Source organism: Acomys minous (assembly GCF_964271855.1).
Source record: "Acomys minous genome assembly, chromosome: 8".
Classification (NCBI taxonomy): Eukaryota; Metazoa; Chordata; class Mammalia; order Rodentia; family Muridae; genus Acomys; species Acomys minous.
The window spans coordinates 126,525,590-126,549,436 of NC_140489.1; the positions used below are offsets into that span (position 1 = coordinate 126,525,590).

Here is a 23,847-nt window from a genome sequence, read left to right on the forward strand (position 1 = left end):
AGGCAAAGATTGAACACTAAAGTGCTCTCTCCTGGCCCAGGGACTCCTGCATGAAGCTCTTGCTTCAGCCTCTAGGGAGTCAGTCAGCAAGTTTATCCTCTACCCTAGAGAGCCAGCCAACCCCTTCCTTTGCCACAGTCCTGCATATGGAGATGTCTTACGTATCTCCAGAGAAAAGCTACAAGTACACCGAGATGGGGTCCGCACGAATCTTGAGAATCACTTACCCTTCTGGGAGCCACTGGGGCAAAGAGGGGTCACCATCATCTGGAATCTTTAAAAAGAGAAAAAAAAAGTTAGCTCATGGCAAAGATGGGAGAGTGCCTATAGGTTGGGCAAAGTAGGTCATGTGAACATTTTGTGATAGAGCCAGTCTATGTCCAAAGTCTAAGCTAATGCCTAGCTCAAACAGGCTGCTGTACTGAGCAGTGCCTGGCTTCTTCGCCACAGTGCACAGAAAGGATAAAAGCCAAAGTTTTCAGGTCCCGTGCCTACGATCTGCTAGGAAGAGCTAGCTGCCGGAGCTCTTGCCTGCTTTCTGTCAGTGACTGGCAGACGGCAGGAGAAGGGCTGTCTCAGGGGCCCAGGCCCTTCTGAAGTACAGGGACAGCTGGGGGCCCACAGACCTCTAGCTCAGAGTATGTAAACCAAAGTGTGATCCCAGTCTCTGCACTTACAAACTATCTAGTAAGAGATCACAGGGCGGATTAAATACTTGGGTTATGATTCTGGTGAATTTTATGAGAAGTAAAACTTAGGATGAAAAGCTGAAAACTGAGGCAACAGACAGACAAGAAAAGAACAGTTACAAACAATAAAACAATCCCTATGTTTAAAAGGACTCTTCATAAAACAAAAGCAAAAGAACAAACAACAAGCAAAATTTAAAGCAATCCAGATAAGAGAGTGTTCTAAAGTTAATGGGAGTTTCCAGGAAACCCATTGCGCATGCTTTTGAGAACAAGAAACCTAGTATTAGCACGTCTGCGGCCTGCTGGCTTGCTTTGTTCCTTGCCAACTCAACTACCCTGCCCCTTAACCATCCTGCTGCAAATGAGCTCCAGAAGTGGGCAAAAGTAACGTGGTTAGCTCGGGGTGGGGTGACGGGTGGAGTGAGGCGGGACAGCTGGGAGCTAAGACAGACAACTGATGATGGAGAAGAAGGCAACTGCTCAGGAGAAGTTGGTCCATCTCAGTGAACATCCTGTCACATTGCCTGAGCTTTAACTCATCCCTCTGCCACCTCATCTGCCTCCTGTCCAAGCCCTGGAGTGGATGACAGCGTTAGGGGAGGGCTAGGAGCAAAAGACAGCAAAGAGTGGCTGGGACAAACAATGATGTGCCAACAGAAGAAACAGCAGCAGGTGAGAGTAATGGGAAATAGTCTCTAAGGCGGAGGCAGAGGCCAAGCAGTCCTAGACTCTGCCAACCAGAGTGTATCTTCACTCCAGAAGAAGGCACTATACTGAGCGGATTCTTAATATTCTCGCCCCCCCCCCAATTCTTGAAATTAGACATTTGCCAGAAACTACTTGGCTTCAGAAAATAGACCAAAAAGTCTTTGGGAGCCAGGCCCAGGTCATGCACACTTCCTGTGCGCAGAGAGTACAAGAGTTTGCAGAAGCACAGAGCATGCATACACAGCACACTGAGGTAGACTTGTAGACAGAATGCAGATATGGAAAAAAGACATGGTGAGCATGAATCTTACAGGTTCAGAACCTACGGACAAACACATCAGAACAGGATTCGGTGTTTGCTAGGGCCCAAGTCACAAGCAAAGTAAATCCTCACTAAATTCAAGAGCCATTGCTAACAGGCACAGAGCATATTGGTGTGGCCATCCAACAGACAGAGGCTTATGCCCAGAGAGAGGCCAGGGAGCCAGCTCAAGAGCATAAAAGCACTTTTCATACTTAAGAGTCCCAGACAATAGACAAAGCTATCTGTGGTAGCACCTGATCCCAAATATAAAGTATGTGATCATGCTGGGCTCAGCAGCCAGAGGTCAGGTACACCATATGCTACAGTCGACAACAACAGTGAGGAAATGGACATACAGTGTAAAAACTATAAAAGGGAGGGCAGTTAAGTGTGTTGCAGTGTCACACTGAGTACAAGTGGAAGCACACACATGCTCTACTGAATGTGCATTCATGCCGGCACACACACATTCACTCACTGTGTTCCAGGGAAGGTGGCATGAGCACACACAGCATAAGCATGCACACACACTTCTTTCTGGAAAACAGATTATCTATATGAACCAAAGCTCGGAGGCACAGATCATGCACACATATACACACACACAGTACTCAGAGAACAGTAGAAAATAAACAACAAAATAGGCCCAAATGACCAGAGGCCCAACCTGAAGAGCTTCTTGCTTTCCTTCTGCAGGAAGAGAAAGAGCAGGAAAAAACAAAAATGGCAGAAAGGTTAGTAGATCCAGTTCTGTTGTAGGCACCCAAAAAGAATGGCAGCTAATCCTAAGCGGCATGAAGGAGAGGGACTCTGAGCCCTGGGGGAGGCCACAAACGAACCTCCAGAACCCCCACTTCCTATGTTGGTGGTCTGGGGTTTAGTAACAACATCCAGGGGATACTCAGCACAAAGGCCAAGGTCTGCCTGCGGATTCCACTCATCCTTTTCCTCTTTCCATGGTGGCCTGTGTTCAGAGTTAGGGCCACCACGGCCACAGACCCAGTCTCCTCCCACAAGCAGCACACGCTGCTGCGCACACAGTACCTTGTATCTCTAAGAGATGAGTGGAACCACTTTGTATATAAGTCCTCAAGCCCTAAGCTTGGTGGGTGAGCCCTTTCCATTTCATGGTGCAGAGCTGGCCATGCATTTGCACAGTAAATCCAGGCATGTTTCTCCAGACTCAATTAAGCTGGGCCAAAGTAGGGCCTACAGTTACAGTCAGGATCAAGATGTTGAACGTGTAAAGACCGTTGGGGTAGCAACTGCTCTAACAGAAACCACACTGATTTGGATACTAAAACCATAACTCCTATGTCAGCTTTGCTTATTATGTATTCATCTCAGAGCAATTATTATTATGTATTAATCCCGGAGCAAAGGATATGGACACTTTCAGACTGGCCAAGCAAGTCAAAGCAGGAAACAAATTCCCCTCTTCTATTCACCAGAGACTACAGTGCGTACAGGACCACATGTGGTCAGGCCCCCACCAGAGACTGCAGTGTGTACAGGACCACATGTGGTCAGGCCCCCACCAGAGACTGCAGTGTGTACAGGACCACATGTGGTCAGGCCCCCACCAGAGACTGCAGTGCATACAAGACCATATGTGGTCAGGCCGCACAGGCTTCCTGTTCTATGAAATCCATCCAACTAGGCCCTTCCACTTTCTTTTCTCTCCATCTGAAAGTCTATCACTATCATATCAAAAATAGAAGACACTAATTCATAAGGTCCCGATTCTTTAAGCTGTTTCTGATGAGCAGGTGAGTCACTTGTGCACACAGAAGGATGAACTGAGTGAGCGCAATCCTCCACGGCAGTGCAGCACCAGAGAGGTGAGTGTGGACTGAAAGACAAACGCGCCCTGGAACAGGAACAGATCTTTTCCACACCCACGGCCCACCCTCCTGGGCATACTTTTTCTCTCTGAGTAAGACAATTAGGCAAGAAATACTTTGGCCCTGAGACTCAGACTGGAAATATTACTTTCCTTCTCCACCTTTTAAATCGGTCTCAATATCTAATTACCTCTCCCTGCCCTTGATTTTTCCAAAAATGTATTCTCAAGAGTAAAATGTAATCAATTTAGGGCTGAGGAAATGGTCCCATTGCTGCACAAGCCTGAGAAAGGGAGGTCAAGCCCCTCCCCCAACCCAGATAAGTTAGACACGCATGACAGCCCACCTTTAACTCTGGCACTTGGAAGGTGGAGAGCAATCAAGGCTCCTCACATTAACCTTAGGCCCATGTATGTGCACATGTACACATGCAAACACACATAAATATCTTACATATATAATAAGCTCACAAAGCCATCAAGACTCTTAAAATTTTGATCCCAAGCCCCAAATTTTCCTCTCCTACCAATTTTCTTAGACTTACACATACTTTGTACAATCTCATTTCCCCCCAGAGTCAAAAATCCACATATTTACTCATTCTGTCCTACCAGCCTGACACAGGTAGGTAGACAGATACAGACGTTGGCAGATTATGGCAGGCAGATAAGATGTTGGCTCTCAACTGGATACTACTGTCATTTGACAATCTATCATTACACTAGTCTCTTCCATCCCTGCTGCTGCCCTAACCATAGCCATACCGAACCTTCAGATTCCTACTTAGCCTAGCATACTGCTACCCTGTGTATCTCATGCTTAGTTTAAATTCAGGATGTTTAAACACACCACCACCACCACCACCACCACACCACATACCTCCTCTTACTTTCTCATATGCAAGGCCTGAGACAGCTCTCCCACACCCACAGACAGACAATTAGATTTCTCCCTCTTTTCACCCAGTAAGTATGGGTTGATCATTCAATCCTCTGTAACTTAACTCCTAAATATCTTTGACATCTTCTGATCTGTATTCTAGATTACCATTGACCTACCCTATAGCCTCACCACCTCTCATCTGGACACAACAAGAAACTCTGTGCTCACCTCTTGGCACTGGGTATGGTCCTCTCTAATTCATACGTCATTGCCTATTTCAAAATGTACATTGCAGTTTTCCTTTGCTTGGCTGCATCAATGCCTCATGGCAACACATTAAGTACTTCAACATTTTAAATCTCCACACCATTATACCTTACCCTTCTGCCTCTCCTCTGGATCTACCTCATATTCAAAGACTGAGTGTTGCCCATTGAGGCTACACATCTCCCTCCTGCTCATGAAGCAGACCAGGGTGGAGAGGGGACACAGACAGAGACAGAGAGACAGAGATCAAATATTAAAATCTCTGTGAATTTTCTTATTTGACTTCCAAAGTAGAATAAGACTTCTCTCCATCATGTTGTCAACATGACCTCCATGTGTGAACTCTTCTATGGCATTATCAATCATTATCAATTATCAATATGCACATTATCGATAGTGTGTTTCTTGAAGTTGTTTGCAGAAACATCTCCCTTTTTATACGTCTTGAGAAACGTGAACTTGTGTATATGCATGTATAAGTATGTGCTCCTGTACGCCAAAGGTCAAGGTTAGTCTTCCTTAATCATTCTACACCTTACTTAAAAAAATTTGTGCGTGTACATGTCCTCCACTACGATTCTATCTTATGCTTCCGTGTGGGGCTTGAGAAGAGACCCTGTCCCAAAAACTACGGTAGAGAAGCACTGTGGAAGATGCTTGATGCAGGAAGCCCATCGCAGAGCACAAACAGCAGAGCAGTGAAAGCAGCCACTCGACACGCAGCTCTGATCACAACAGGAAGATGCCACCGACTGCTCACAACAGGCAAAGGCACAGATAACGACGTGACATATACAGGCAGTAGCACACTGCCTGGGAGAAAACACTGACACATGGATGAACCTAGATGATATGAGGCTAAACAAAACAAGCCAGCCTCAAAGGGCAGGCATCATTTGGTTCTACGGATATAAATTCACTATTTCATTCACAGAAACGGAAAGTTTCTATACTAAGGGAGGGAGAATGGGCAGCTGGTATTTAAAAATTCCAGAGCTAAAAAAAGCACATAGATGGTGGTGATGGTTGTATAATATGAATATACAATTTAAAATGGTAAAAAAAATTGTTACATATATTTTACCATAGTAAACTTTTTAAAGTAATAAAAATTTTATTTAAAAAAATGCTTCCCTAAACAAGATCAAGAAAATGAACAACAGATAAAATCAGAAAAAATATTTGTAACTAATATAGCTGATAATGAATGTATTTATATTCAGAGCATATAAATAGCTTGTATACAACTTAACATCAAACAAACAATTTTAAAAATGTGCCAAAAATTTAAATGCACATTACTCAAGTGATAATAAAAAGGACCAATAAGCACAAAGAAAGATGGGTTTGTTTGTTTGGTTTGATTTTTCAAGACAAGGTTTCTCTGTGTCTTGGCTGTCCTGGACTCACTTTGCAGACCAGGCTGCCTTGAACTCAGATATGCGCCTGCCTCTGTCTTTCTCCCTGGTGCTGGGATTAAAGGCGTGCACAACCACGCCCGGCTGGAGAGATGTTTAATACCACTAGACACTATGGGAAAGAAAATCAAAACTTTATTGAGAAACCACTTCACAACCACTAGAGAGGCCGAAAGGACAAACGTTCTTGTCAATGCCAATATGAAATCAGAATCCAGTGTTTCTGTTGGAAATGTGTAACATCCACACAAAACGGATACACAGCACCAGTGTTCACAGCAGCATTATTAAGAGCAAGACGTGTAACAGTCCTCCAAGTGACCATCAACAGAATGTCCCCCAATAAATATTATTCAGTCACTCATAAAAATAAAGTACTGATACATGCAAATACCACTGGTGAAAACAAGCTAAATAAATATGCACAAAACATCTGCTACTATACAAATTATTTATGGAAAATATGCAGAGCACACAAAGTCGTAGACACAAAGGAGACTAGTGGTTGTCGGAGGCTGAAGGCAAAGCAGTGGGAGAGGGAATGCTAAAGGGGAGTCTTATATCAGATAATTGGTGGTTTTATAAGTATGTGAATATATAAACAATAAAAATGTTATGCCACCTCTTAATGGATGTAAACACAATTTCATGTTATGGAAGTTACATTAAAGCTTCCATAATAAAAATAAGAAAATGACTACCAGTTGTGTCAAGACGCTGGTCGACTCATTAGGAGGAGGATTAAAGACAGAGCTGGCAGTTTAAAGTATGGCCGCCATCCAGGGCTCTTCTGACCCAGCAGTTCTCCTTCAGCTTCAAGGGGTTTGTAAGGACGCATCGCTTTGACAACACAGTGCTTGTTTTGCTGCTGCAAAGAAATAATTTCTGGATGTTCAAGGAGGGGGGAAAACTGGCCTTGGAGTAAAGAGGATGAGAAAACCCTTACAGAATAAGAATTCTAGAAGGAAGAGGTGCTCTGGGCTGTTGAAGAGTAAAAGCAGTAGGCTGATACGGAGAGCGCAATGCCTCAGGTTACAAGGAAGCATATACTCCAGTATGCTAACAACAGGAAAAGCAAGGCAAACTGTAAGACAGCATTTTACAAGTGGAACAAGAGAAACCTGAGTACATAAACCAGGGACCAGCTGAAGCAACCTGGATGACAAGTACAGGAACTGAACTGTTTTATACATACACAGGTATCAGGAACAGCTCCAGGGATATTTGAAAAGAAAGTGATATGATTTCAATTTTTTACTTTCTAAATTAAATTTTATGACTTGATATTACCAGCATATTTAAGTCCTTAGACATTGAAGAGGTAGAAGTATATTTAAAAATTGAAAGAAAAAAAAACAGCCTCCACCCCATTCCACTGGTCTTCCATTTTTTTTCACCTAGCAAACCACCTCCCATAGAGAGCCATACAAGGATACGTGCGTCATACCATTTGAGTGAACAACAGGCCACATATAGAAATGCTGTTATGTCTATGGCCCAGGTGCAGACTACACTATCTAGGCTTGTGTGTGTATGTTTTAATGCTCACACAGTGGGGAGGTTACTAATAGCGCATTTCTGTCAGGTAATGCGTGACTACACCAGCTTCTCATGCGTCTTCCCCTCAGGGTTACACACTACAGCAGGCCCTGTGGGTGTGTACTTCTTTCCCTCTCTTCTTACAGCAACGGAGCATCTCATACACACCGCTCTGCACTATGCTTTTTTTTCCAGGTTGACAAAGCTTAGGTAGCTTTCCATTTTAATAAAGAGCTAACTCACTTTATATATATATATATATATATATATATATATATAGTACTGCATCTCATTGTTTGTGTGTGCCAAATTTTTATTCCATCATATATTTAAAGGACATTCAGGTTGTTTTCAATCATATTAAAAACAATACTTCAAAAATAGCCTTGTACATATGCCACTTCCATATGTAGAAACATATCTGCAAGATGCATTCCTGGAAGTGAGGCTGAGGGCTCAAGAGGTGTACATATTTATAACCCTGATACATTTTCCAGTGCTTTCCTTAGAGGTTATATCACCCCATCACAGCAACACTGTATGAGCACCTGATCCATTACACTTCTGACAGTAAGATACGCTTCTTCGTCTTAATTTTGTCTTGGGAAACCTAATCAGGTTATATGCAAAAGAGGATAACCCCATTTACATTTAAAATTGGATAAATATAGCATATGCTCTTTGGATAAATTTAAGTTTGATTGGGAGAAGAAAATGTAAAACTACAGATTTCCATACTGCCTAGAAACAAGTTCTTTCATTTCCTGCAGTTAGAACTCATATTTTGTTTTAGTTCTCAGGTAGCTGAGGAAGGCAAGAAGGGAATAGGACCCACAGAGAGCCCCTGGGCCCCTGGCAGGCTCAGTGCCGTTAGCAGGCGGCTCCTAGGTACTCTGGCTCAGAAATAAGGCTCGGTGTGGGCAAGGCCAGAACTGGGATGGGGACGGGTAGAGGTGGGGGTAAGGAGATTTCCAACGGCCATGGGGAAGCACCATCAACTACTGGGGAAATAACAATTTGTCTAAGAAAACCATGAAAAAGCAACACAGAATTCCTTTTCTGCTCCTCTGTCACCAGGAATAAGTGTGCTTTACTTCCCATCCTTGCTTCCTACATCTACAGCTGCAGGCTAGTGGGCAAATGGCTTCTTCCCGGGCTCCCCCATAGACGAGACACGGCTTAAGGACAGGGGCTAGAACCTCCCTCCGAACCTCACACTCCTTCCCTCCATTTCCCACAGATTTGCTTAAGGTCTGTATGCCATGGACCAACCCCATCACTTTGTGAAACTTGCTACCATGCAAATGAATGACATACTGGGCCAGCCGGGATCCCTTTACACAGAAACGCAGAGTACCTGAGGGGACGTCTTCTACTGAAAGATGGCTCGCCGTCTGTACTAGCTCTTGCAAAAGCTTCTTCTGCCTCAGTCTTTTCTCTTTTAGAACGCTTTTAAAATTGTTGATGCATTTGTTAAGGTAAATGGTCTCTGCACACACTTGCTCTAAACTCAGTTTGCCTTGATCCGGAGAGGCAGGCCTGGAACACAGCTCACTCCCTAGACCTGAGGCTTGAGGGAAGCTGAGCAATGGGTTTGCAAGAAGTGAGCTATTAGAAGCAAGAGAGAAGTTGCTTGGGTCTTGAGGTGTTTGATCACCTTGTGTGGAGATGCCTACAGCACCAGAGACCACATTGAGCAAGCTCTCGCTCCCCTGACTTCCTGGACTCTCTACTGAACAGTCATGGGTGCCTCCTGAACTCACTGTCCCGAGAAGTCTATCGCTGCTCTCTGACTGGGAACCACTCCCGATGCTTTCCAGGTCCTCAGGACTAACAGATCCACTGTTCTCTGGCTTCTGGAACACTCCCTGCAGAGCTAAACGGAAGTGGTGGATTGCTCGACTCAGTTTAGTTGTGTAAAATTTAATCTCTACATCCTCATCCTCCTGGGAGCCGCTTAGAACACACGAGGACTTATCAAAGACATCCTTAAGGACCTGGGCAGCACAGTTCTCTTCTTCATTCAGGTCAATATGAACCATGTTACTGAAAGTCTCAGGCCCTAAGATCATTTCTTCCACTGTGCTGTCAGAATTCAGAGTCTCGAACCTTCTAGACTTGTCTGCCAAAAGGTCCTCCAGCTGTCTTGAGCTCAGAATGTCAAGTCCAGCTTCACAGCCTAGAATCCTGTCCTCTGCATTTACCCTCTCTGCTTTCAGTGATCCGGACAATGAGAGGCAACTGCTGTCCTTAATTTTATTGCTGCAGTCACTTTGTAGCTTTGCCCCCTTACATGCTTCATGTTCTTGGCTTCCAGGTTGTTTGAGAATCTGTGATTTCCTACAATCTTTTTCTTCTGAGACTGACACTGAGGAAGGCTTCTCAAGTTGATGGAGGAGAGACAGGTCACTAGGACAACCACTGATTACCCGGGATGATGCTCCTGATGTTCCTGTTACTTCATCCTGCACCTCAGACAAATCACTCTGTTTTACTAAACCATCCTTTGGTAGGAAGCAAAGGCCTTGCTGCTCGGGAGCCTGGGCTTCTCCATGTTGCTCCTCAGTCTTCATCTGGTGTGGTCCCATCATGTGTTTTCTGTCCCCTGTTTCTATCTGAAGAGCTGGTTTACCCTGATTTAAAGAGTTCCGACTGTGGCCTTCAAGTTGTTGCAAGTATGACAGAGACTCCTTTGTGGGATTCTTACAGCCTGGGGGCCAGGTTGGTTCCTCTCTAGTAGCAACCCTGACCCCTACACTCTGCAAGAGGATGGATTTCTGCAAGATGAGGTCCCTGTACTCTAGATGGACCAGTTTCACCACAGTGGGTCGGGGGGCAGGAGCTGTGCCTGCCCGGTGTGCCTCTCTGACATACCTCCTGCACTGCACGCCATTAACACAGAGGTGCTTGGCTAGGAAGTTGTCCACCAGTTCTACGGTGTTTTCCCCATCGTGCTCAGGAAGTCCATACAGATAAAGAATGGTTTCCTCTCCAGGTCTTCCTACATGGGGTTCCTGGGCCTTTTCCCCATCACACACCTTGGCCAGGGAGCTGCTCCCCACGTGCAAGCCTTCTATTTCACTCAACACTGAGTCTACACAGCTAGACACTTCGTCCACAGAGCCCCGGACTTGGCTCAGGTGCTGTCGCAGCTCAGCGATCTCCGACTGAAGACGGCTGATGCCTTGCAGCTCTCTGATGATGTAGTCTACTACATCTCCCAGGGGCTCTTGCTGCTCATGCCTATGGCTTTGCTTTGCACCTCTCGGTAAAGGGGCCCTGGCTTGGTTTCTCTCTGAGGGCTCTGAACAGCTTGCGATGCTGGCAGGTGAGAGTTCCTGGGAATCAGATCCTGAAGCACAAGCGGCAGAGGCCAGAGAAGGCTGACTGTTGGCTTGCTGCTCAACGCTACAAAGCTGGGCCAGCGTCCCAGCTCTCTCCCCACTAGTGGTGAAGCCTGTTGACTCACAGCAAGGGGGCAGGAAGCTGTCCCCTGGTAAGGACCCAGTAGGACCTGCACACTTGCTCTGGACACCACATATAGTCTCTGGCCTAGCCTTATCTGGTGAGAGGCTGGATGAAGGCCCCAGTGTGAGCATGATCTCTTCCTCGGACTCTTGCAGTAAGCGGTTCATTGTCCCCGCAGGAGAGGTGTTGATTTTTTGTTTCTTTCTCGTATTTCTCGGTGGGATGCTCAAGAGAAATTGCCTTGGAAGAGCCTGTACTTCTTTTCCTTTTATTTTCTTTCTTTCTTCCTTCCTTTCTTCTTTTTGGATTGGTCTTTAGCAATTATTGCTTGTTGAAGCCTTAGGCTTAACCATAGTGCTGCCTGGAATGACCTCATGTATGGGCCTCAACCCTGACACATGCCCCTGGATCCCGGCTTGGCTCTTATCCTGTAGCTCATGAAAAAAGAAAACAGTACACTCAGATCAGAAAGAAACAGGAAACTTAAATCTGACCAAGCTGTCAAGCAAGGATAAGAACAATGCCTTCAAAGATAGTAAAAATTCACCCTGACCAGCCTTCCATCCTTAGCCTTAAAGGCATCAGTGCTCCTCCCTTGGATCCTTTTAAAACACTGACTCAAAACCAAATCAAGCCTTTTATGTTTTTAACAAGTACAAAAGCATCAGTACTGAGACAAGCTGCTGGGACGTGGGTACGGTAATGTCATTAGTGACTTCTTATTTGAACCATCACAAAATGCAGCCCCAGAATCTGACTCGAGGACAAACAAACAGACGTTTAACATCCATGCACGAAACGAAAACAAACAAAACAGGAGATGTTTCTTTCTCATCTATTTTGTCTCTCTGGTGAGGATTCAGAGATCTGATCGTTCATGTTTGGTGATAGCAACCACTCACTTGGGAAAGAGGCCACGGCAAGTATTGGAAGGAGGACAAACGTACTACTACAGCTAGTTCTAGGACAAGGTGATGAAGCATAGGGGCCGCACCGTCTGGGACTCAGATGGCATTCGGCACACTTACGTCTGACAGGGCAGGCAGCTAACGGCCTACAAAGAACAGATCCACAGCAGAGTTGACGGAGGCTCCACTTCAGCCTGGAGCAGCCAGATCCAGCCTCTCTGCACTCAGGATACTTCAAGGCACATGTCTATGTGGCTGTGCTGCTCACCCTCTGACTGGGAGGGGCACCACAATGCATGGGGCAAGCAGGGAGCTGCATGTACTACCCAGGGCCACAGGCTACCAATACGCTCTGGTCCTGTTAGGCTACCCTGGGTGGGATGACACGAGCTGGCTGGAGACACACTTCCCTTAAACTATGTAATGCAAGGTCATTTCTACTATTTTCTCCTTTAGATTTTATCATGATTTGTAAGTCTTCAAAAAGACTTACTAAAAGAGAAAAATTGCCTTACAGAACAAAAGCTGACCTAACAGCAACTCATTTTTAAGTAAACTCACCATCGACAATTAGTCTGTGGCCCTGTATTTAAAGCACTGTGCCTCCCTGGACTGAGACGCAGGAGGATGAGTCGTGGGCCTGGGGAAAAATGAGCGGTGTTTTCACGGGAGAAAACTAGGTCAAGAACCAAGAGACGAAACTAGATGAATTCCTGCTTCCCACCCCCAGCTTCTCTCCAGCTGCTGTAAGAACTCTACTTTAACTTTCACATATCTTATGAGGCCACAGACAAGTCCAGTTCACCCATTACTGCTTTACTTTGGGTCTCAAGAAGCCGGGCTCATAGCACCTTCTCCCAGCTCCAGACAAAGAGGCTTGCTTCCATATTAAACAAGCAAACAAAACCCTCCAAACCATCTTCCGGTTGGTATCCACTGCCTCTCTGTGAACGGAGCTGAAGAACTACCTGCTGGGCACCCGGGTTCCCCAGGGCACCACACTCACTTGATCATCCTGTTTTAGGTTCTGAAGTACAAGATCAGCTCACTGTGTTACCAGAGGGTTAGTTACTCTGCTCAGAGCTCAATGGACGACCAACAAAGGGGCAGCCTGTGGGCAGGAGACTCACATCCACCTTCTCCTGTGGGTGGGAGACTCAAGTCCACCCTCTGTCTCATTCTCCCTTTGCTACTACTGGAAGAAATGACAGGGGCTGTGTGGCAAGACCATCTGATCTCCAAGTCAATTTGAATTAATAAATACTAAAGGAGATGCCAGGTATTACGCTATGTGCCAGGAATATAAGAAATGGTTTCTACTCTTTAATATATTACAGTTAGGGGGATAGAGAATTGATGAGGTTGAATGACAATATGAAGTGATATATGCTATTGGCGAGTTGTTATATAAAAGTAAGCATTTACTATGGGGTGAAGAATAAGAAGAAAGTCATAGACAAAACCAGAACAGGTAAGGCCACAGAGAATATTTCCTTAGGGGTGGGATAAGGAGGCTTTGGTGCACCCTCTGCTTAAATCCAGGCCTCTAGCTGACCTCACAGTGTTCACGCTATCCTCTGGCCTGGCTGGCTGGCCTGTCCACTGTGGTCAACTCTGAACTCCATGTACACCATCTGCAAGGAGCACATGTCTCTGCGGCTTTTCCCCTAAGGAACACTTAACGTTGGGAAACCAAGGCTATCCTTCAAAAGCTAGCTGTATTTGAAAAGGAAACACGGGAAAAGAAAAGTGAAGTGATCAGAAAGCTTAAGATTTAATGATAGAAAACTAAGAAGGCCTGGGGTATACATTTAAATTACATTTCATCAGCACCAACCTGCTAAAGGCCAGTCAAGAGGAACACTCCTTGGCATTCTTAAATGGCTGATTCATTTACTCCTCTCTCTGACTTGTCAAAATACACATGATTATGAATGTGACTATTTCTTGTTTGTTTGTTTTTTTTTTTAAAGCTTCTGACCCAAATCTTGACTTGAAGGAGACAACATGGACCTCTGGGAACAGGCAGACGTTCTATGAGCTCACACTCAGCAGCCTCTCAATTTTTGTGAAACAATCCCAAGGCAGTAGGCCAAAAATGCCAAGGACCCTGCCCCCCAAGATCAAGGCTATGTGATGCTGGGGCCATTTACCAGTTATGCCATAAGGAGGAGAATGTGGTTGATTGTGTGGCTTCCAGCACCAGCCAGTGGGTGGGTACTTTTAGGATGTCAATCTCTGGGAAAAATCAATTCCTAGAGCATCTTGTCAGAAGAAAGAGATCAGAGCCCACAGCATAAAGAGCAAGATTAGTGCAAAGAATGAGAATGTCTGGACCAAGAGCTTAGCCTGGTCCTGGCCGTGCAGTTTCTAGAATGTGTCATCCTGAAACATTCCTGTGATCTACCTATGTCGACAGACTGGTTCTGTTTGGCTATTACAGGATTTTTTTTCTACATTTTTAACCTGAAAGTACTTATGTAGGGCAAGTACTCTAGCTTCTCAAAAACCTACTTACCAAGACCATGACCCTAGGCCTAGAAGAACAGCCTTATTCTCATGAGGCCACAACTAATCTCAATATTAACCACATTACCAAGGACATGTTCTTTTTTATTTCCAAATTCCTAACACCTGGTATCGGGCCTCACTGTGGAGAGCATAGGGCTTCACTATGGAGAGCACAGGGCTTCACTATGGAGAGCACAGGGCCTCACTGTGGAGAGCACAGGGCCTGGCACACAGAGAGGCCTCTGCGCCATGGGAAGAATGCGGAACTGATGATGGTACAGCTGGATTACAATGCCAGGCTCCTACTTTTTTGATCTACCTCTGTTTCCATGACAACATGAAAACTTCAAGGTCCAGGTTCCTTCTAGACTGACAACCAATAGCCTGTTCCCAGTATCATTTATTCACAATTTCCTGAAACTCACTTAGGACAAAAATTACCAGGCTGCTAGTTAGCGAGTGTGTGTCCAGCGTATGAGGCTGGTGGAGAGAAGATGGCATTCCCCTTGTCCTTCCAGCCAGATCCTTGTGTTAGTGATGAGCTGGAGCAGCACTCTCCAAATGGAAATACAATGTGAGCCATGTGTGTACTTTAAGTTCCTTTTCAAACATATAAAAAAGTAAAAAGCATGTAAAATTAATCTCAATGTGTGTTATTTAATGCCAAATCCAAAACAACATTGCAACATGGAATCAATATAAAATCATTAAATTAATTGTGTATTTGTATTCTTTTTTTTAATACTAAATCTTTTTTAAATTTTATTTTATGTATAGGATGTTCTCTGACTTAATGTACACTTGCATGCCAGAAGAGGGCATCAGATCCCAATATAGATGGTTGTGAGCCACCATGTGGTTGCTGAGAATTGAACTCAGGACCTCTGGAAGAGCAGATAGTGCTCATAACCCCTGATCCATCTCTCTAGCCCTTATAATAAATCTTTGAATGTTATATATTATAGCTTATTTTCCAGCCCATCTCAAAGTAGACTAACTAGCAGGCATGGTAGCACCTCTGTGTGTGTGTGTGTGTGTAGGTGTGTGTGTGTGTGTGTGTGTGTGTGTGTGCGCGTGCGTGCACACGCGTGCATGCCATGTACATAAGCCATGGTACATGTGGGATTTGGTTCTCAGTCTGTGGGGTCTGGGGACCAGACTCAGGTCATTAGACCTGAATGTGAGCACCTCTCCTCTGAACCAACTGACTGGGCCACTCCCAGTACTAGGGAGATGGAGCTAGGGAAGCAAGATTTCAAAGTCATCTTCAGCTGTAGAGACAGTTCAAGGCCAATCTAAGCTACATGAGACTCTGTTTTTGTTTTTGTTTTTTAAATCGAAGTAGAGTAAAGAATCACATGTAGCCAGTAGCTACCATGCAGAACAAGATACATCTAGGAATCTGGGGTAGGGAATCCTCTAGATAGCCTTCAAAACCTGATAGCAGGTGCTCAGTGCAGAGAAGAGAGTGACCTCTTGGTGACCCCAAACCACTCTGTTACTTCTGCTCATCTTTTTACCTCTTGACTTTGGTCCTAATTGGAAGTAGCTCATTTCTGCTTGTGGACGGTTCAATCCTCCTTAAGGCTGCAAAGAACCAAGGACCAACTCCAAACTACAAAAGATGAGACCCTTTTCAACCCAACCACTTCTCAATATCCTGTAGCTCTGTGTAGTTTCTTTCCAATATTCTGAGCAAAGCTACACGGCAAATGCGGTTACTTCAGCAGGAGCTACCCATCCCCAAGGAAGCCTTGCATGAGCAAGAGTGCAGTTAGGTGCAAGGTCCACTAAACAGGAAATAATGATGGCAAAAGATTCATTTATTTTGAATTTTCAGTTTACATGATTCTTGTTTATTATTACAACCCTATAAGGCAAGAAGAATTATTATTCTGATTTCATAGAAGACAAAAATAGAACTTAGAGTAAATTAGACTTGTCCAAGGTCACTGAGAAAGGCCAAGATTAAGTAAGTTTTCAATTTACAAAGTTAGGGTTCTTTCACTATACACATAAACAGACAAATTATATGCATGTATACACACTCAAGACTGGGAAAACTAAAGATGACCATTTCTGTTCATATGGTATACATGCACATGAGAGGCATGTACATACACATCAGACAGGACAGGACAGCCCCTCTCCACGTGTGTACAGAAAGATGGAAAGGTTTCCGAATATATGTAAGAACAGAAGGGTTACCTAAGTACATATATAAATGCATGGAGGAGGTACAGATGCTCTCTATAAATGAATGCACTGAGGTAGATATAGCTTATATGTATTCATGTAAGACAGAAAGGTGGTCTATATGAAATGTAAATACAGAAGAGGACATATATAAGTATATACAGGTAGGTAAGTTATAAACACATGTAGAAACTATACATACATCCAATGGGATGGATAGGTTAGTTGTAGACACACAGTCTAGTGCCCAGAAAGAATGGAGGCCAGGTTACTAGCACACAAACACATGCATGTGAAGAGTCCATGCCAGTGCTGAGCTTGCTGGTTCTCACTCATTACAATGACCCCCACCAGCAATTTGGCTCAAGCAGTTATATAATTAACGTACTGCTCCACATTCCACCCACAGATGCTTCGCCTTTGTCCCTGCCTGTCGTTTAGAGCCAGTTAGACATTCACTATCACTTACCTTGCTGCTGCAACCAAAATAAGGTTAAGGAAAAGGAGAGGAAAGGAAAAAAATTAAAGCCACAAATTCTCAAGTTTTAGAAGGCCTTTAAGAGGTGACCTGCTCAGAAGCATGCCTTAGACTGCGGGAGAAGCCACAGGATGAACTTTCTGAGCCGCGGCACAGGCGCCTGCCCAACGACACACACAGCCAAGGAGCTATTATTCTCAGTTGCACCCAGCTGGCTGGCTCCTCTGTGCAAAGTTGATGATAGGAACAATGCCAAGCAGAGAAATCCCCTCGGAGGAGGCGGGGCAGGAGCCTGGTGGCTGCAAATCTAGGAATCCAGTCTGGTCCACACCTCTGTGCTGAGCAGGGATTCTGAAGACCAGGCTGCTGAAGGCAACAGCAGCCAAACTTCAACTGGATGTGGAATTCTAACTCGATCCTTTCGATTCTGAGACTGAGAGGAAAGCAGGGCAGCTCCGGCTCCGGCTCCGCTCCTCCTCCTCGCCAGCTGCTTCCTGCCTGCCTGCACCCTCCCATAGGGCACCAGCCCTCCTCACACGTTGCTGGCACACACCCCCTTCCCAGCACACTCACGCACATACAAGCCTGCCAGCAAGCTCACTCACACACCCTTGGTGAGTGTCTCTCCCTCTTGCTAAATATAGATCTTACTCTCTCTCCCCCTCCCCCATTTTCTTCCTTCTTTCCTCCTCCTCTTCTATGTATACACCCCTCTCGTGTCTGCACTATAGATTTTAGAGAGATGTGGCACAGACCCCTATACTTTGAGGAGCTCCAAATGTCAGGGGGAACCAGAATATGGGAGGAAACTGATAGAGCACAATGCAAAGACCGTTTTTTCTCTTCCACTATAGCAGGTGCTAGGTCGGCTCACCACATATAAGGTCTGCCGTCAGCCTTCAGAGGAACTGAAGGGCAAAGACAGTGCCTGAGTGCAGTTCACATCAAATGCTGCCGTTTTCTCAGAGTTCACATCCTCAAACACATCTGTGAACAGCTACTACAAAAGAATTCCCTTAGGCTAGGCCACGATGGTGACTAGGGAGGAGGGAAACTGAGAAACCCAACATGAGCTCTCAGCTGCAGCAGTCAAGACCAAAGGCTGCTTTAGAACCCAGAGTTCAGAACTTAGCAACCCAAAGTGATACAACATCACTCAAAAGCTGTTTGACGTGCAGAGTCCTATTTTCATGACCCCCAATATCCCAGCTTGCCTTTACCAATAGCAGCCCCATCTCTGTGGAGATTCTCCAGTCTAGTGGTTTTCATGTTGTCCTAATCCCAACAATTCCACAAGTCTAGGTAGGATGTGCTAGGAAATCAAGTGTCTTTATCTTCAAAGAACACTCAATTTGCTCATGGCAACATAATGTCCAGGTCTGATCTAGGTACCACTGAACATCTGGGACATAAAGTGCCAGGTACATGGAAACACTTTGCCTTCGTACACTCTGCAGCCACACGTGGAAAAACACTGCTTGCTGTGCCTAGCCCTGAGCCTGTCACAATGAAAAGCCTTCTTCTCCCTCAGGCCTCAGTGCACGCTTGATAGATTCAGCATTACCTCAAATATTCCTACGACAACCCACAGAAGAGCCTGGCCCATCTAAGCCAGAAATCAGGCGGTGTATGTCATTGGGGACCATCCGAGATTTGTCACCGTGGGGCAGGCAGTCCCATATGACAGATAAAACAAAGCTTTGACTTATTTAACTTTGGAGTTTTGAGGCAGAGCCTCACTCTGCAGTCCATGCTAGCCTTGGCCTTGCAAGGATCCTCTTGCTTCAGCCTCATAGAGCCAGGGTCGCATGTTCCTGAGCCATCGTGCCTGGCTCGAAACAAGATTTTAAACCAATCATGATTTCCATATCTTATCCAAGATCCCCAGGAGAAGGGGTTGGCTTCAGAGCCAGCGTTTGCCTCCTTGCTGCCCTCTTCCAGTAACATTGCGCCCCCCCCCCCCGCCAGTCAAGGCAGAAAAATTAGATTCCAAAAGATGCTAAAGAGTCCGTTCCCTAGCCATCCGCCTCATTACGCAGCCACCACTGACAGCAGGGCAAATGCCTCCTAACCCAGCTGGGAGCTGCCTGGGTGACAGGAGAGATAAGGGCTGACAGCACAACTATAACCACATCTAAATACAGAGGAAGAAAATAACTTGAAAACTGTCAAATTTCAGTGCCAATCACAGCCAATTTACTGTGGAGTTTCCCAGGCTTGAGCCAGGAGAGGTGCAGGGTTTCATATAGACAGAGGGAAGACTGATTAAGTCAGAATTCCTCCCCCAGCTCGGCAGGCAGGCATGAAGACTCAAGACGAGTGGTAGCTCTCCGTATGAAGTCCAGGCATTCTAAATTGAAATAAAGCTCACACATGATCAAGAACGCAGATTTCCAGAGCCAGGACACTGTCTTGACAACAGACTTCCTCATGCTCCATCCACCAGTGGGGGCCCCAGGCCCGGCTGGGGCCTCTAATAGTATTATAAAAGCTACCAGACCCTGTTGTGTCTGTCCATCTGTCTAAAGGCATCCAGGCCATCTTGTAAGCAGCTTTGTTTTTCTAGAGAAACCCTATCTCAGAGAATGGGAGATATGGTCAACACACCAGGAAGCACAGCCAAGTTTGCTATCTCCCATTAGAGCCTTCAAATTTTACACGCGTCTTCACGTCTTTGACTACCAATTATTCTTGTGCTGACCACTGTCCCAGGCTTAAGCACCAGCAAGGAGGACGCGATGGCTAGTCTTTTCACCCTGACGGGGTTTAGAGTCACGTGGCTGGCATTACCTCTGGGTGTGCCCATGAAGGCATATTTTTTTTTTCTGGTGGGAAGACCTGCCCTGAATTAGTGGCAGCACTCCATGGCTGGGCCCCAGACTGAAGTTAAAGGAAAGAGTGAACAGCACCAGTGCTCACCTCTTGTCAGTGTGGCCAGCTGGCTCACGCCCTGACATCACGCTTTTCTCAGTATGTTGGACTGCATCCCCAAAATGAGTCAAAATAAATTAATCCTTCCGGAAGCTGAGTTTTTTGGTCAAGTATTTTGTCACCGCAATGGAACAAAAAACACAGAGGATCAAATGTGGCGAAGAGCCATCACCATCAGCTCTGGTGGTGAAGGGGAGGCTCCTTCTGCTAAATCCTACAAGGGCTTACTTTCAGACGTCATATGACCACAAAAGAGTCAGATCTTGTCTGGCTATTTCTGTCTCCTTGGCTGTACAAGCAACAGTAGAGCTTCCTTTGTCACATGGGCCTGACCCTCGGTAGTCTTAGCAGGCTAAGAGGACGAGGTTCTTTCTTTGAGTAGGAAGTTGACAGTGCCCACCTTGACTGGGAAATGCCCTGAAAGCTAGCCTGCTCAGGAGTTAGCTGGGCAGAGCTGGGAGCACAGCCTGGGTTAAGGAGGGAAAAGGCATTTATCTAGAAACTGTGAGATGCTTTCAACAGACATTCTCAAGGTCTGGTTCCCAATTTAAATCTTTGCAGGGATTTTCGCCTAGAGACAGATGAGTCAAAATGGAAATTCAAAATGAGAAGCCGACACTCACGCAGAGTTGCAGGAAGGTTGGGGTGGCAGGAGCTCTAAAGGAGGCTAAATGGATGGGTCAGTCTCAAGACCACCTGGTGCACAAGATCCTCAACTAAAGCAATGACACAGCATCACAGGCCTCACCAATCCTACCTACTCCCACCCCATCATATACACCTAGTCTGGAATCACAGAACATGCCTACTCCAAACCTGGCCCCCCTTGTCTTTTCAGCTGTCACTGCCAGAGGCTGGTGCCTATCTTGTCTTCCCATGAAGGCAGTCGTAAATATGGATACAAAAGATGAGGGAACTAGGTTCTATTTTGCATAGGAGTCAGCTCGTGACTATTTTCCTTCCCTACCACTAAGAAAACCCAGAGCATCACGAAGAGGCTGACATGTGGCCACACAGCTGGGATTTCCTTTATGCGTGGGGAAAATGGTTTGTTCTGGTGGCTGAGAAAAGTCATTTTCTTCCCTGCTTTTAGAATCATGCTCTCCCCAAACTCTTCAGAAGCCGCACATAGGCAGAGAAGGACGGGCAGGGGCAGACGCTCCTCTTTCTTCCCCCAGAGCATGCCACCCTGAGGGAGTGATGAGCCTGGCGTAGATGTGCTGCGTTCACTCATGTGCTGCGACAGAGCTGCCATACAGCCCAAATCAGACCTGACAGGCTGCAAAGCAGGTCTGCAGAATCACAAACTGCTGACAAACCTCAGCTCTACAATCAGGTCACCATGCCTGGTTAGAACCTTGAGCATAAAGAGACCATAAACAAGATGTTCAGGAATGCCCAGCTACAGTTCCAGCCTGTACTGCCGAAGACCGTGGGCTACGTCCATTTAAGAAGCAACCTATGAGCATATATGGGGGAGGTAATCCCCCTAAGGAACAATCATAGGAGAAGGGAATAAGGGGAAAATGGGAGGGAGGGAAGAATGGGAGGATACACGGGATGGGATAACCAGTGAGATGTAACAAGAATAAATTAATAAAAAATTTATATATAAAAAAAGAAGTAAATGGTTAAATGGGTTCTGAAGAGCTCTTTATCTCTGTTTAAAAACTCTTAAAGTGCTGCAGATGCTTATGGTCTCTCAGAGCTCCGATCCAACGTCAACGCATCCAGACTTGTCTCGGGATTTTATTGCTGTGAAGAGACACCATGACCACAGAAACTCTTATAAATGAAAGCATTTAACTAAAGCTGGCTTACAGCTCAGTGGTTTAGTCCACTATCATCATGGCAGGAAGCATGGTGCTGGAAAAGGGCCTGAGAATTCTACATCTGAATCATCTGGCAGCAGGAAGAGAGTGCTACTGGGCCTGGCTTGGGCTTCTGAAACCCCAAAGCCCAACTTCAGTGACACACTTCTTCTAACAAGGCCACACCTACTCTAATAAGGCCACACTTACTCTAACAAGACCACGCCTATTCTACCAAGGCCACATCTACTCTAACAAGGCCACACCTACTCTAACAAGGCCACACCTCCCAATAGTACCACTCCCTATGAGCCTGGGGTGGGGGGATGGGAGGTAGGGGGTATCTTCATTCAAACCACCACAATCTACCCTTTGGCCCCACAGGCTTATCGCCATATCACAATGCAGAAATGCTTTCAGCCCAACTTCAAAAGTCTTCATGTCTATATGTCTCAACCTTGTTTAAAAGCCCAAAGTTCAGAGTCTCTTCTGAGACTCATGGCAATCTCTTAACTGTAATCCCTTATAAAAACAAAATAAACAGATCATATACTTCTAATATACAATGGCACAGGATATACATTACCATTCTAAAAGGGAGGAAAGAGACCATAGTGAGGAAATATTGTACCAAAACAAGAATGAAAACCAGCTGAGCAAGCTTTACACTCTGTATCTCCATGTCTGATATCAAAGACTCCTCAGATCTCCAGATCCCTTCACTTCTGTTGACTGTAATGCATGTCTTTCTCTTGGGCTGGCTCCACTCCCTCACAGCTCTCCTTCACAGGCTTCACCTTTACAGCTTCACACCATGGCCCCTCTGGGCCTCCATGCAAGGGCAGCCCTGACACACATTGGGCCTCAGCAGCTGTCCTTAGTCATGGAAGGAGGTGCCATTCACACTCATCTCTAAAGCCAGAGCATACATCACAGCCAAAGCTGACAGGTTCTGCTGCTTGCTAGGGCTGGAACATGGCCCCGTCATTCAAATACATTTCACCAGCTGTATATTTTGGATGGTTTCCTTTACTACCTAAGCTTGGCTGTCCTGGGACTCCATCTGTAAACCAGGATGGCCTCAAACTCAGAGAACCCATATTATATTAAAGGTCAGCACTACCACACCTAGCCCTAAGCTTTTTAAAAATTCCTTTTCACTTTTCTCTACTTCCTTTTCACAAGTTGGAGGCTTGGCAGAGTGGCATCTAACTCTGAAGTCAGCATTCCTTTTATTCCCATTAGTATAAGGTTTTCCCTTATTTTACAATTCCTGGTGCCCCTTTTACCCTCCAAATGTACATTTTATATTTTCCCTTGCTTGGCTTGTTCCTTTTTATTACAGATCTACATAGACTGGCCACTCACTAATAACTACACGACACAGTCAGCACTGGGCTGTGGTTATGAAATCTCCTCTGTCAAAGGTGTAAATACATAGCTCTTCAATTTAGCCTCAGGCAGATTTTTTAGACAAGGGCAGAAAGCAGCTACATTCTTTAACGAAATGTCACAAAAGAACCATCTCCAGGCCACACACTTAAATTCTTCTCCTCTGAAGCCTCCTGAACAGGGCCCCTTGTTTAAATCCTCAGCACCACTGTCTTCCACGCTTCTACTAGGATGGCCCAGCCCATCAAGCCCCACTTAAAGCATTAGATTACTTTTCTAATCCAAAGACCCAAAGTCCACACTCTTCCAAACAAAAGCATGGTCAGGCCTATCACAGCAATACCCCACTCCTGGTACCAGCTTCTAGTTTATGCAGGGTTTTTTGTTTTGTTGGTGGTGGTGTTTTTGCTTTTGTTTTGTTTTGGTTTTTTACTGCTATGAAGAGACACCATTTAATTGGGGCTGGCTTACAATTCATAGGTTTAGTCCTTTAGTGCC

General features: G+C 45.4%; 1 protein-coding gene across 11 annotated transcripts in view; it reads right to left on the bottom strand.

The window, feature by feature from the left end:
* Positions 1–23,847, bottom strand: part of UNC13B (unc-13 homolog B) — a 199,199-nt gene that overhangs the window by 35,087 nt on the left and 140,265 nt on the right. For 7 of the 11 annotated variants that reach the window (XM_084791248.1, XM_084791247.1, XM_084791256.1 and 4 more), the window contains one exon: positions 228–274. In XM_084791248.1, the coding sequence (XP_084647374.1) occupies positions 228–274 (47 nt within the window). Of the gene's footprint in view, positions 1–227; positions 275–2,371; positions 2,395–9,011; positions 11,661–17,206; positions 17,670–23,847 lie in introns of those variants that run through there. The other 4 variants (XM_084791250.1, XM_084791251.1, XM_084791246.1 and 1 more) reach the window with 3 other exon arrangements.